This window comes from Montipora foliosa, chromosome 5 (genome assembly GCF_036669935.1).
Source record: "Montipora foliosa isolate CH-2021 chromosome 5, ASM3666993v2, whole genome shotgun sequence".
NCBI classification, from domain to species: domain Eukaryota; kingdom Metazoa; phylum Cnidaria; class Anthozoa; order Scleractinia; family Acroporidae; genus Montipora; species Montipora foliosa.
Window position 1 is genome coordinate 13138373 of NC_090873.1, and position 15766 is coordinate 13154138.

General features: G+C 41.4%; 1 protein-coding gene and 1 pseudogene across 6 annotated transcripts; both read left to right on the plus strand.

Moving 5' to 3' along the window:
• The first annotated feature begins 4039 nt into the window (after positions 1-4039).
• Positions 4040-15273, plus strand: LOC138002950 (vesicular inhibitory amino acid transporter-like). Of its 6 annotated transcripts, none has more exons than XM_068848918.1 (4): positions 4052-4198; positions 4256-4463; positions 5435-5637; positions 13841-15273. In XM_068848918.1, the coding sequence occupies exon 4, from the start codon at positions 13912-13914 to the stop codon at positions 15223-15225; it is 1314 nt and encodes a 437-aa protein (XP_068705019.1). In that variant the 5' UTR covers positions 4052-4198; positions 4256-4463; positions 5435-5637; positions 13841-13911; the 3' UTR covers positions 15226-15273. The 6 variants fall into 6 exon arrangements, with proteins under 6 accessions (XP_068705014.1, XP_068705019.1, XP_068705015.1 ...); XM_068848914.1 differs by having other exon boundaries at positions 4053-4198; positions 5435-5500; XM_068848916.1 differs by lacking the exon at positions 5435-5637 and having other exon boundaries at positions 4053-4198.
• On the plus strand, positions 6518-9880 carry LOC138002949 (uncharacterized; annotated as a pseudogene).
• Positions 15274-15766: the final 493 nt, after the last annotated feature.

Consider the following 15766-nt stretch of genomic DNA (forward strand, 5'->3'; position numbering starts at 1 on the left):
CATGCAAGAGCACGGGTATTGTAAGTTGTTGTTGAAACGTCCATCAGCCTATCTTACAACTTTCATTGTAATGCAGTCGAGTAAAATATGATAGTTTAGGTTCAAAACGCGGGCGTGAAACTGATTAATTTAAACAATTCAGCCGTTCATCGAACTGTCTGATCATCTTCACAGATGAAATATAACACTGGGAATTTATTATTAGATTTACGTGAATGTAAACTATATCTTTTTTTCGACTTTGAAGGTCTTTCTCAATTTTGTGTTATTTTCTTTGACATGGAGTCACGTATAAAGAAAAGACAGACGAGCCTTGTCCTTTTTATCAGAAGAGAGAAAGAGAAAACATCGTTGTGTTCCAACTTGAACTTACGAAAATTATGCAGAAAAAATATTTAGATTTCGGCTCCGGGTCGTACAATACTATTTTGATGGGAGGATAAGGGGAGTACAATTTATTACATAACTGAAGTTGAATGCCTTGCTCAAATTACTGTCAGCATATCAGTTGGACCCTGTGAAGAAACTGAGATGATCGATTGTTAGCGTCATTTTTGCGCCTTCTTTATACATACCCTAGCGATCCAAATATCAAACGAAAAGAGAAGCATTGTCGAGGAAGTTTAGCTTCCTCATTCGACGAGCAACTGACAGAAAGATATCTTTTATCACATAATCTGCATTGCATGATGCGCACATCACGATGCGGATATTGTCCACCCCTGTGTCAATCAGCTATCTCTCCACTGCAGGCCGGGCGAAATAAGCGAGGTGTCACTAACATCGGTGAGATAAAAACTGACCGGGAAAGGAGGAAATTTACTTGTCACCTTTACATGTGTGTGATGCCGAGAAAGAAAGCTAACGAAAAAATATTAACTTTGTGTGTGTTTTGCCGTCCCGCGACCGTCTGCCTGTAGGGCCTATTTTCAGTGGCGTTTATCATGGAATTCTTCCTAGGTCATGGCACTCATAATAAAGTTATACCCAATTACATTTCCAGACACTTTTGGGGAAAAGAAGCTGCGTTCATTACGGGAACCAACCGTCCATCACGGGAATCAACTTTACAAAAGTCGCCGCACTGCTGGAATCCGCGTTTTCCTTGAAGGAAGTTGAATAGGCTAAAATCCGCGTTTTATTGGCAGGAAGTTGCGTTGCAAACATGCTGCATTTGACATTACGTTTTAGTAAAACAAGCAAAACTTTTGAACACAACCAAAAAATAAGCTAACTATTTTTTTTGAAATGTCGTGCAACAAGGAAAGCAGGCGAGTAATAAGTTCAACGTGAAACCGAGAGAGTGACTGACAGCGCGAGAAAACGGGCGAAATATCAGTGGCAAACAACAAGGGAGAGAGCAAGAAATAAATGAAGTATTGATGAGAAGCTGAAGAAAGAGCAAGCACGAGCACGAGAAAAGAGGCTGGATAATGCTGAGGAGAAACGGCGAAAAGAGCAACTGAAGAGGTGGCTGGACTGGTTGGTTGTATGGTGACCAGACTAGTTAGAAAAATATTAGGCTTTCCTAAATAAGCTTATGTAGCTAGCATTTATGTGAGGAGCATAAAGAAAGGAAACTTAAATACAGAGAGTAACAAAAGAAGGATATTGAGTCATGAAAAGATTGCAATACGGATGGCTTTCTATTTGTAGCAGATAAATGTGGTCTCAGGTAAGAGGTTTAATTACATGCCTAAATCAGATTACAGTACTTCATGTCCTATGTTGGGGAGAGAGACTTATCAGTGTCATGCGCAAGGTAACCGGGCCGGGTAGATATGCGTTATTGTCTTGACTTGCAGAAAATTCCTATAACCATTCTTAGCGACTCTATAACAGACAGCTGTGATGTGGGGTGTCCATGAGAGACTTTCATGAACACATGATTCCAAGAAACTTTTCTTGCTGCAGAGGTGTCAAAACTGTGTTACTTTAAAAAAATGTTTACTCCTAAAAGGATTAATTTCTTTAGGTCGTGGGTGAAAGACGATGAATTTATACTTATCACAATGTATGTTAATTTCGATGATTCGTTCTGCGCATCTCGAGATACTCGGTTTTCCTATTGGTGATGCTTACTAACACAAGGATATTTTTGCGCGATTTAACACTACCCTGGAAAAGTAGATCTTGGTAAGTACTCTTGGTATCCACAAAGAAAATTGGGGGTAACTATGCATTTTTGAGACATAATTAAGCTTCAATTTGAGAAAGAACGCCATACATTGTTCGTATGTTAGAGCTAGCTCAGTAGGGCTGTTTACAAACATTATTCATGAATTATCTTTGAAAAATGAGTGGTTACCCCCAATTTTCTTTTTGGATTTCAACACCACTTGTTAAGATCTACACTTCCTGCATTATCATAAACCGGGGCAAAAAATTCTTTGAATTAGTAGGCACCGTCCTTAAATGACTCAAACTTTATACATATAGTTCCACTTTCTCGCTTACTGCTTCAACGGAGCCACGCTTGTGCTATGCTAATATTCTCCTATGCCTATGGTGTCCTCTCCTTTGGTTAAATTCAGTATTGTACGTTGTCGTACACCCGACTGTTATACTCAGTTGGTCAACGTTTGTCTCATGCATAATAGCTCCAATTGAGCACCTCCCAGCTGCCTTGATAACCAATCCGGTAGAGCAGGACAATACAAATCTGTCTTGGTTTCGAGTCCCATTGAAACCTATTTTTCCAGGCTTTGTGGCATGGGATTCCCAGTTAGATGGTAAATCTTGGTGATGTTTATGGCTGTGTGGGTAAATATATTTTTCTTGGGGGGGGGGGGGGTGGGGGGTAAATTTGGGAAAGTACTTGGCTTTCGAAGGCGAGGAAAGGAAAGGAAAGGAACTTTATTTAAGTGTCTAATCTTCTAGCGCCGTAGAGCACTAATCGGGGACACTGTAAATTGAAATTAACAACGCAAATCAAATCAAATTTTGGTTTTTGAGGAGAGGGGAAACCGGAGTACCCGGAGAAAAGCTCTCGGTGCAGAGTAGAGAACCAACAAACTCAACCCACATATGACACCGAGCCTGGGAATCGAACCAGGGCCACATTGGTTGAAGGCGAGTGCTCTCACCACTGCGCCACCCCTGCACCCCAAAAAACGAAGGTATTTTCTCGTCAAGTGTAGTTTTCGATTGATATTGGACTGATTACAATTGTTGTTTTCATCCAGCTGGAACAGGACCTGTTCATTCATTCATGGAAATGAGTGTGCATAAAATAAAGACAATTGCAAACACATTGGTAAAAGAATAATGCCAGATATCACCTTTTTTGTCTCGACTTCCAATGAATATTTGAAACAACTGAACGGCCTATCAATCTGAAAGCTAATAGAGCAAAACCACTTTACTGCACGCAATCTACTGAGGTTTTTTAAACCTTTTAACTCCCAAGCCGGCCTGACTTGACCGGCCAGACTTAGTATTTTACTCTGTCTAACGTCAGACGATTTTACTCGTCAATGGGGAACCTCTGAGAGTCGATGGGTTAAATTCCACTCTGCTGATTTAATGATGGGATATACAAGTACACCACAAACGTTGCATTGTTCTTTTTGTCAAATGCATCTACACTGTCAATTCAGGGTTTTTATAATTATCATCTCTGATAGATACAACTATAATAAATACCTCTGCCCGACGAAGATTCTCTTTTGGTTGATTTGCTTACCTTTTCTAAAGATTGTTTACGATAATTTTTAATGCATGATCACTCATCGTATACGAAATGGAAAGAGGCCGACAACGAGTGTGGTCGGCGAATTCTTATATGAAGAAAGCTGTGAGGGTAAAACTAGGAAGGATCATTTCTTGCGACATTTGTCTTCAATTTGGAAACTCTGGGAGAGTTCTGATACCCCAGATTTGATAAGCTAATCAGCACCCTAGAAAGCTGATTAATACACACTTTGAGTCACTGTGAATCACCGACCATGCAGTCATTTGTTTGTGAATACTGTCTTCTCTAATGCAAACAAGCTTCCAGATAATGCAATCGTCACAAAGGAAAAATCAAGTGAGCAGATCATCCGTATAAACGGGGGAAGCCAGGTGAAACTGTGCTGGGAAGCCTTCCTCTCTTTTTTCTATAATTTCTAAGTTCAGTTACAGCTCTTTGGACTAGCGAACAGTATTCTTCGAGCGGCAGCGTGTAAAGAGGAAGGAACTTATTCTACAATACGAGGTATTCTCATGCAACTATGTGATTGGGTAATTTGGGATGTTGTCCTCATGTCAATAGATTCAATCATGTGAAGAGTCAAAATATAACCCACAAGCAGCAGAAGATTACCACAGGCAATATCAGGTCTGTTAGATTTGTCGGAAACAGGATTCGATTGTTGTCGACATCTTCACTTTTCGTGATCGTGGAATTTCCTTACATATTGCCTAGAAGTTGCAAGGACTGTCATGTATGCAGCATCCACAAGATAGACATCCTTGAAATGGTATGAATTTGTTCCCTCTGATGTGATTGGTGGAAAACATTGGTGGAATCGATGACCCCTTACATAACACAAACGTTGCATTGTTCTTTTTGTCAAATGCATCTACACTGTCAATTCAGGGTTTTTTAATTGCATTATCTGGAAGCTTGTTTGCATTAGATAAGACAGTATTCACAAACAAATGACTGCATGGTCGGTGATTCACAGTGACTCAAAGTGTGTGTTAATCAGATTTGGATTTTCAACTTTCTAGGGTGCTGATTAGCTTACTAAATCTGGGGTATCAGAACTCTCCCAGAGTTTCCAAATTGAATACAAATGTTGATAGATACAACTATAATAAATACCTCTGCCCGACGAAGATTCTCTTTTGGTTGATTTGCTTACGTTTTCTAAAGATTGTTTACAATAATTTTTGATGCATGATCACTCGTCGTATACGAAATGGAAAATAGCCGACAACGAGTGTGGTCGGCGAATTCTTATATGAAAAAAGCTATGAAGGTAAAAACTAGGAAGGATCATTTCTTGCGACATTTGTCTTCAATTAGGAAACTCTGGGAGAGTTCTGATACCCCAGATTTGATAAGCTAATCAGCACCCTAGAAAGTCGAAAATCCAAATCTGATTAATACACACTTTGAGTCACTGTGAATCACCGACCATGCAGTCATTTGTTTGTGAATACTGTCTTCTCTAATGCAAACAAGCTTCCAGATAATGCAATCGTCACAAAGGAAAAATCAAGTGAGCAGATCGTCTGTATAAATGGGGGAGGCCAGGTGAAACTGTGCTGGGAAGCCTTCCTCTCTTTTTCTATAATTTCTAAGTTCAGTTACAGCTCTTTGGACTAGCGAACAGTATTCGTCGATCGGCAGCGTATAAAGAGCAAGGAACTTATTCTAAGATACGAGGTATTCTCATGCAAATATGTGATTGGGTAATTTGGGATGTTGTCCTTATGTCAATAGATTCAATCATGTGAAGAGTCAAAATATAACCCACAAGCAGCAGAAGATTACCACAGGCAATATCAGGTCTGTTAGATTTGTCGGAAACAGGATTCGATTGTTGTCGACATCTTCACTTTTCGTGATCGTGGAATTTCCTTACATATTGCCTAGAAGTTGCAAGAACTGTCTGCAGCATCCATAAGATAGACATCCTTGAAATGGTATGAATTATGTTCCCTCTGATGTGATTTATGAAGTATTTGCGGGTTTTTGTAAGTTTCAAGGAGAAGTTCGTCATGAAACGGACGAAGAGATTAATAGGACGCGATATGGACTTCTTTCTGAGATTAACAACGTTGCATACAACCAGATATATTAGATATAAATTAATCCATTTTTAGAGATTATCCAGACAGACATATCATGAGAATCTGGATGTCCTGTGCTTGCCTAAAGCGACTACATAATTAGGCATGATAGGCTCGGCAAGTTACATTGGAAGATCTGCAAAAAAATATGAAATGGCGGTTCCTGTAGAGTGGTACAAACATGACGTAAAAGATGTAACAAATGGAAATAATGTAACCATCTTATGTAACTTCCCTATTCAAACAGACAGAAAGATCGATGCAAATAAACCAGGGAGGGCTTTATAGCCGTACCCTCCCCCCGAACGAAAAACTGGAGGAGGGAACGTCTACGACAAGCTGGCCCAAATCGTGCTCCGTGATGTAGATAATGACTTCGCATTGGTCACTTACTTTAGTCAATTCTTTCGAGAACACAGATTGGTCGAAATGGATTGTACCGTTAAAAACGTTGTAGGCGTTAATGATTGTAACGCAATGTTTGAGAATGATCCAGAATATGCTGTAACATGCTGAGTCACCGTTGAATAATATCTATAAATAGAATCTGCTGTAATTCTATGGAACGTTCTAGATATAGCTCTTCTATATAAGCAGAGTTTGTGATTATGTTTTAGCTGGATTATCGATTGTTGCTTTTGGCTGGTAATAAACGTATATTGCTACAGAAATACAAGTGTTCAACACCGTGACATGGTAAGTGGCAATTTTCTGGGACTGGAAGTGGAAAACGCGGAGAACCTGTGAGACTTGAATTGCGGGATTGAGAGTGAAAACCAAGGAATTGGCTGTACACAATATTCTGTGAAACGCATATTGGAGGGGTGGTATCTCTGCGAAAGGCCAGAAACTAGCAATAAGCTGGAAGAACGTCTCAAGAGGACAACCTCAGTTTTAACAGGATGACTTATCAAGAGAACCCACCAACGTCATCTTCAGCACAACGTCTCGTGTCACCTACACCGATGATGGTATACAGTCAGCTACCAATACCTACACCAATGAGTCTCTAGGGACACCTTGCAGAGAATGAATGAGTTGCCGGTTCCCAGGCCCCTTTGTTTTCCTCTACATTTGCAAAGACTTCTGGGATCGCCAGGGGGCAAACAAACCAGTCGACTCCGCTAGAAATCTAAATCGTTCGAGTTTGGGGATCTCCTTAGGGGCCCTGAGTGACTTACATGGACACCCCGAAAACGGGAAACCATCTGCGTTATGTTGGGACTTTCAAAGGGACACGGACATGTTAGAATAGTTGTTACTAGTCGTTGAGTTTAGTATTGCTTGATTGAATGATATCATAACATGGTGTCAGAAGTGGTTGCCTGCCCTGCCGAATCGTGAGATGAGTTGATGGAAAAGCAAGTTTCCTGTGAGTTGTATTTTTGTATCTTGTATATTAATGGCCGAGCGAGATTCTCGAATGCCCGGTCCACTGCTCCTAGACGCGAATGCTGCGGAGAACTGGAGAAATTTATTTTATACAATTTGAGATTTACCTTGTTGCGAAGGGCAAAGATGCTAAAGCCGACAAACTGAAGGTAAATTGTTGTTACATTGTGCTGGGCCAGAAGCTATCGAAGAGTACAGTCACTTTGTGTTTACCGATGAAGAAGACAAAGATTGCTATCAAGATGTCTGTCGCCAATTCGAGGAATTGTGCCAGGGTGCTAGAAATGTAATTTACGAGCGACTGGTGTTCAATCAGAGAAACCAGAAGGAAAGTGAGAGGATTGACAATTTCGTCAGTGAACTGAAAAGACTGTCTTTAACTTGTGAATTTGGCGACCTCCGAGATTCACTCATTCGTGATCGTATTGTCGGAGCAGTTTTGTCAAACGAATCGCGAGGTGAACTACTGAAGAGACCAGATTTAACGCTGCAAACTGCTCATGATTATTCTCGTACATTCGAGGCAGCCGAACAACAGAAATACAGGTTCAATACATCAACAGTGGCGGGTTCTGAACGGTCACTTCACCCTCTCAAGAAAGTCAAGATTCAAGAAACGACACCTGCTCGTAACTGTACGTTTTGTGGTTACAAGCACCCATTTACTCAGCCACCTCGCTGCCCAGCTCTTGGAAAGAAATGCAACAAGTGTAAGAAGGAAGGACAGTTTGCACAAGTGTGCAAAGAATTAAGTGCTGAAGGTTAACTACTTGCAGCTGTGGAGCATGATCCTCCAACGAATCACGATGTGCACACTTATTTTGAATCAGTTGAGCTGGATAGTGTCTTCGGCACTCAAAAGAAATCTAGGAGTTTGATTACTGTCAAAATTGCTGGGAAGAATGTACAGATCAAGGCAGATACTGGTGCAGAAGCTACAGTCATTCCCTATGAGCTGTACAAGGAGATCTCAAACAAACCTCTTCAGAAAATTCAGCAACCTTTGAAGGGGTGGCTTGCGCCTAAACCTATCCATCCAAAGGGTTCTGTGAGGCTTCCAACTCAATATGGAAGTCGTGAACTTAACCTGTTGTATCTTGTTGTTCATGCAAATTTTACACCATTGCTGGGTTGTGATGCTTGTTTTGACTTAGAAGTCCTTGAGTTTATGAACGTTGAACTGATAACTACTCCAAAGTCAAAACAACCAGAGCAAGAAGTGCCAAGTTTCTTTCAAACCGATCCTGTGTTGCAGGATTATAAAGATTGTTTTAGTGATAAACCTGGCAAGCTACCGAACAAAGTACATATGGAAGTTGACCCGCCAATTCCTCCAGTGGTACATCCTCCCAGAAAAATTCCAATTGCACTTCTTGAACCACGCGGGAGAAGCTCACAGAGATGGAAGAAGATGGAATTATTGTAAAAGAAGAGGAACACACCCCTTGGGTTTCATCTATGCTAGTGATTGACAAACGGAAAGGGAAAGAAAAGAACACTCCGCTCTCGAATAATGATGTTCGAATTTGTATTGACCCAAGGGACCTAAACAAAGCTCTTAAGAGGCCACACTATCAAATGGTTACTGTGGAGGAGGTTGCCAACCGATTATCGGGTGCAAAGAGTTTCATGTCCCTGGATGCTTGCAGTGGATACTGGCAGCTCCTGGTGGATGATGAAAGCTCAAAACTCTTAACATTCAATACCCCCTGGGGGCAATATCAATTTACAAGGCTCCCTTTTGGCATCACTTCTGCCCCTGAAATCTACCAAAGGGAGATGGACAAACTCTTTGAAGGGATTCCTGTGGAGATCATAGTGGATGATTTCTTGATACATGGTAAAGATCAAATCGACACTGATTAGAAATTGAGAAGAGTACTGGCTAGAAGCAGAGAAGTAGGATTGAAGTTCAATCCAAAGATAGTGAAACTTCGTGTTCCTGAAGTAAGCTATGTTGGACATGTGTTCTCGGCCGAAGGATTGAAACCTGGCCCTGATAAAATCCGCGCGATCAGTGAGACGCCTCCTCCGTCTGACAAAGAAGGTGTACTTCGAATACTAGGAACTGTCAATTACCTAGACAAGTTCATTGAACACAAAGCCGATCTACAAGAGCCAATCCTATTACAACCAGATCTGGGCGTCAAGTTAGGAGGCCGCAGAGACTCATTGTAATATTGAAACCCTTGGGGATCCCCTTAGGGGCCCCTGAGTGACTTACATGGACACCCCGAAAACGGGAAACCATGTGCGTTGTGTTGGGACTTTCAAAGGGACACGAACATGTTAGAATAGTAGAATAGTTGTTACTAGTCGTTTAGTTTAGTATTACTTGATTGAATGATATCATAACAGTAGTTATGGGTGTGCAGTGTATGGCTGCGACAATGACCGTCGATATTCACAGCTACAGTTCAAACTAGTAATATCTTGAGGTTTTACTCTTCGTGATCCAGTAAAGCTTAAGACTTGCAATGGCAGCTTGAGAGATATATCTTCAAAGACCAAACTACAAGGTCACCTAGAACACTAAAGTTTGCTCTAATCATTTCACCGCTGGATACCGTTGTGATACTTGCAAAATGCCTATTTTGTACGTGAAAGGTCAAGTTATCCAGACAAGGGCACAGTAACGACAGACTCGTTATTGGAATTAAAAGTCACGAAGTCAGAAAACGTCTCCTCCATGAGAAAGCGTTAACTCTTAATACAGCCTTGGATATTATCAGAGGTGCTGAAATAAACAGAGATCAACTGAAGAAAATTGATAGTGAAGTAGAGATGCCAGTAAGTGCTTTGAAAAACAAGGGAAAGAAATCGGATTATAATCAAAGAGTAGAGGTTGTGAAGCAGTGCAAATATTGTGGAACGACCCAAAACGTGCGCCAGTGTCCAACCTATGGTAAGAAGTGCAACAAGGGCAACATGAAAAATCATTTTGCTAAGATGTGCACTGCAGTTTCTAGTAAAGCTCGAAATCAAGAATCTCAGAGTTAAAAGAGACGGCTGCCAAGAGTATGTCAAAGAAACCTACCATGAACATTCATCAAGTGGAAGAGTCAGAGTCGACACTTGACGCTGAAATATAGTCCATGTGTGCAGTTAGTGACAGTGGCCGTTCTAAGTACATAATTGAGGTCTAACTAAGATGTGGAGAGGCAAGTAACTCTACGGAGGCAGGAGCCAATCACCCGGAGCGTGCAACTTAACTATACTTGTGCAACGGCGTTTTCACAAGTAAGGTTATTTTTAGATTGAATTTCCCGCTAATGAGACTCCCACTGGAGCCCGATGACGAATTACAAGAAATTAAGCTGACGTCATAGGGTCACCGAACCGGAACTGCCTTTGTTTTTTGACCTAATTCGCGTGAAGGGCTAGTCTAAAAATAAGCCTACTTGTGAAAACGCCGTTTCACAGACGCTGTATGGAAGTTGCACGCTCCAGGATAGGCTCCTGACGGAGGTTCCAATGCTTATTGATACTGGATCAGAAGCTAACTGTTTGAGATTAAAGGATTTTACAATTATTGAAAACAGACCACGTTTGCAGAAAACTCGTGCAGTTTTGAAAGCTTATAGTGGTGAACGTGTAGTGCCCAAAGGTCAAGTCTACTTGGATGTTTAGATTAGAGGTAAAAGACAGACTGGAGCAAAATCCCCAGTGGTTGATGATGTCCCAAGTTCACTCCTATCGGGAAGAACGTGCGAAGGGCTGGCACTCCTCTCCGGTAAAAGAGAATTACTCGTGAGTTCAGGCTCTGGTGAGAAAACGTTGAGCAAAGATGTTGTTCTATCAGAATGCGACGATGTTTTTATTGGTCTGGGTTAGGCTTCGTCTTCCAACTATTGATGACGTGAAATGTAGGCTTGGAAAAGTGCAAGTGTTCACGGACCTTGAGGTTAAGGATGGTTCAGTTCCACAAGTAAAACTAGAGGAGGATTCAAACAAGCTAACTAACTTTCATACCCCATTTGGTAGATACAGGTGGCTCAGGATGCCCTTTGGCATCTTTAGTGCGCCAGAAGAATTTCAGAGGCATGTAAATGAAATAACTGAAGGTCTAGGGGAAGTTACTGCAATAGTTGATGACATGTTAGTAACTGGAGCCGGAGACACTTATAAAGAAGCCCTGCTAGACCATAATAGAAATCTGATTGCGTTGCTAGAGAGATGCAGGAAAATGAAAAGAAACTTCAAGCTAAACCAAGGAAAGGTTTTTTTTCAAGCAACAGAAGCTGAAGTACTTTGGGCATATTTTGACTGCGGAGGGAATCCTACCAGACCCAGCCAAAGTTGAAGTAATCGCGCAGATGACTAGACCACGCAGCAAACTTGTACTGAAGTAAGTAGACTTCTTGGAATGATTAATTATCTGGGCAAGTTTCTTACCACAGCTGTCTGATGTATCTAAACCTCTAAGACACCTAACCAAAGAGCAAAATCAATTCATCTGGTCACTAGTTCATGAGAACGCTTTTAAAAAGTTGAGAAAGATGATTTCAGAACCGCCACTACTGCGATTCTACGATTTTGAATTGGAAGAAGTCACAATTAAGACTGGTGCTGGTGACTTCGGACTCGGAGCAGTTTTACTTCAGTGCGGCAGAACAGTGGCATTTTTTGGCTGTACAAGATTTAACCATTACCTTCATGGCCGTGACATGATCACAGCAGTCACTGACCACAAAGCTCCCGAAAAAATCCTAGCGAAAAGTATCAACAGCGCACCCAAGAGGTTACAACGCATGACGCCTCGCCTGAAAAAGTACCACCTCAATGTTGTGTACAAGAAAGGAATCCAGATGTATACTAGTGATCATCTGTCTAGATCTCAAGACTCTAGCAGACATGATATCTTATGGCTGGCCTGAGGACAAGACACAAGTACCGCCTAATGTTCGTGATTATTGGCCATATAGAGATGAACTAGCAGTTCACGGTGGAATAATCTGCAGGAGAACCAGAGTGGTTATTCCCACGGCCATGCACACACTGATGTTACAAAAGATACGCTGTGCTCACCTTGGAGCAGAAAGATGGATGAGGCATGCAAGGAATACTTTGTACTGGCCATCGATTCACCATAATGTCAAATATCTCTATGACAACTGTTCTATATGTCAAGAAGTTAAACCTGAGCAACCCAGAGAAACTATGCAGAGACAGCCCATCCCAAAGAGAAGGTGACAAATAGTCATTGTAAAGAAAGACGTCTAGCTACTTGATTGTTGTAGATAATCTCACAAAGTACTGGGACTTAGAGCTACTGAGTGACACTGATGCTGAGTCCACAGTCTTACAGATGAAGAAGATATTCTCTCGGCATGCAGTCCCTGAAGTGATATAACCGGTAATGGACCCCAGTATGCCAGAAAGGAATTCAAACCGGTGTCAGAGAGTTGGAATTCTCACCACTATATGTCCTCACCGCATCACCCTAAAGGTAACAGTACCGCAGAAGCTGCTGTCAAGCAAGTTACGAGGATAGTAAAGGTGAGCCCTGATCCCTGGAAGGCTATTTTGGAGTACAGGAATACTCCTGAGGAGCTGGTATCACCTAATGTGAAGCTGAATTCCAGAAGAACAAGAACCGTCATACCAGTCAAACCGGAAGTACTTGAACCGACTGTGATACCAACCACAACCATAAACTAAATCGGAAGTTCACAGCAATCTCACAGGAGCAATCCTGGTTCAACAAAGTGTCAGAAGATAAAAAAGACAAGTCAAGCAAAACTCGAAAGTACAAAGACTTTACTGTGGAAGTAGCCTTAAAGACATTTAGTTTATCCGCAAAGTGTTTGATTGCATTTTCTTCAGTTACAGCTGGATAGTGTGATTTGGCTATATCACATCGTTTTATACTTTTTTGTAAAGAAGACAAGATGTAGCATAATGTTCGAGAATGATCCGTAATATGCTATAACAAGCTGAGTCACCGTTGAATAATATGTATAAATAGAATCTGCTGTTTGACGTCACGGAACACGATTTGGGGCAGCTTTTCGTAGACGTTCCCTCCTTCCGTTTTTCTTTCGGGGGGAGAGTACGGCTATAAGTAGGATAAGACTTTTATAAGGGAACCTGCTCACTTATCGACATGACCTGCCTTCGAGATAGTAATGTCTCCAGGAAGAAATTCAAGAAGCTAGCCAGTTATAAAGATCTCCGAATTGAAGTTACTAAGATGTGGAAACTCCAGACGACTATTTTCCTGCTTGTCACTGGCATTAGATCCCTGGACACGATTAATAACCAAAATACCTGGAAATAACTCAATATCCGAGCTACAGCAAAAAACCTTATGTGGAACTGCTCATATTCTTCGCAATTTAAATATTTTAAAGTGAATTTGCTAAATCTTATACGTTGCGAATGCATAGAAAACCTTGAACGCGTCCTCAAATAAATAAGTCTAAATTTGTGTTTGATAATCTGGAGATTTTCATATTATTTATGTGTTCGGTCTGGTAGATCGTTCCAAGGTAAGTCGGGGTGAGGCGACGGCAAAAGCTCTAGATCTAAAAGAGGCAGAGAAACCCTGGGAACGAGGTTGACCCCATCGGTTCGTTTCTTTTGTCATGGATGTATGAGGTTTTTTTTGTGTTTGAATCCGTCATCTTTCGGTAACCTATTTTGTTTTTGTATCGATCCACAGATCATTCCCACAGTGGACAATTTCATTTCTCCTGTCTGAAGCCTTCAACAACTCAGCAGATTTTCCTTTTGATGATGAATTCAGATGACCTTTCTGATGAAGAACGTGAAGCGATCTTAGAACTGCAGTCCAGCGACGCTGATTGGTCCACAGATGACGAATTGGACTTTCCCATAGAAGACAGAACCTTACATCAAAGTTCCACTGGCGATTCATCACTTTGGAAATCGGTTGCTAATATCATTAACTTCATCGAAGGCATTGGATTCCTTGCATTACCATATGCTATCAAGCGGGGTGGAATTGTCGTTCTTGTGGCATTTCTAATTCTTCCAGTTTGCTCATGGTACACCGGAAAACTTTTAATAGAGTGTCTTTATGACACAGACGAAAAGAACAGAAAAGTGAGGTCGAGATCCACTTTCAAAGAATTGGGAGAAATACTTTTACCTAAATATGGAGGCCACGTCATAACAGTGTTTGTTCAACTGGATTTTTTCCTTTCCTCCGTTTCATATCTGGTTCTATGCGGATCTCTTATGAACGAAAGTCTCCCGTCAGTACCTCTTACGATGAATGCTTGGATATGCCTTGCGGGAGTCGTGGTTTTTCCAACAACGTTTCTTAATTCTCTGAAAGATATTGGTTGGTTAAGTATCATAAGTGTTGTTGCATTGATTTCAGTTGTGATAACTGTTCTTTGGTATGGGATGTCGCACATGGACAAGTGGAACCTGGAGTCCGTTCTATTTTGGAACGGCGAAGGTGTAAGCATTGCTCTTCCAATTTTGATCTTGGCCTATGACTCGCAAACCATTTTACCTACAGTTGAACATAGCATGCGCGAAAAACACAAATTCAACCTGGCTCTTGCATTAGCCTACATCATAAACGTTTTCATAAAGACAGGGTTTTCTTTTCTTGCGTTCTTGGTGTTTGGATCCAGTACAAGTCAAGTTATACTTAATAATCTACCCGAAGGCCCAATTCGTATGTGCACCAGTTTTCTTTTCACTGCAAGTTGCGTACTTTCGTATGCCTTGTTTGTTTATCCAATATTTGTCTTTATCCAAACATCTGAAGCTTACGAACAGGCTTTCTCCAAATTTCCAAGGATTGGTTTGTTTCTCAGTCGGACAGTTGTTGTCATTCTAACGGTGTTAGTGGCAATTATATTTCCGAAATTTGCTTTTATTTTATCATTCACTGGAAGCATAATCGACTCAATGTTTTTCTTTGTTGTGCCATGTGCAGTTCACCTGAGGTTGAAATTCAAGGAACTCAAAGGGTATGAAGTTTTCCTAGACGTGCTTTTCATCGTAATAGGAATATTTTGTGCAGTATTTGGTATTATTTTCTCTAGTCAAGCCTTAGTTACAGGTTAACTGAATCTTGAAAAAAGGTGCTTATCAATAAAGTTTGGCCGACCTTAACTTTTCAATTGTTTTCAGCCACAAGCACTGGCCGTCTTTTCACCAGCGGTTTAGGTCGCATAGTGAGTGACATCCGGAAATCGCGTGGAAGTAATAATGATGATGATGATGATGATGATAATGAGAAATGAGATGTTGATAGAGCCCACTGGGAACTCTGAAAAAATCCGAGCCCCAGATGGGATTCGAACCCAGGACCCTCCGTGATCTAGTCGGAGACTAGTCTAGACCCGGGGGACCCGGAGAAAAACCCTTGGAGCAGAGTAGAGGACCAATACAAACTCAACCCAGTTATGGCGTCGGATCCGGGATTCGAACCTGGGCCATATTGGTGGGAGGCGAGTGCTCTCATCACCGCGCCATCTCTGCTCGCCTGTTCCCCACTCGCTTAAAGTTAAGCGAGTCGGCAAGTTTCAGTGGAATTCTCATTAAATCCAGGTAGCTTAAGCGAGTTGGCAATTAGTTTCGACCAATAAGGAATCTCTTGCGGTTA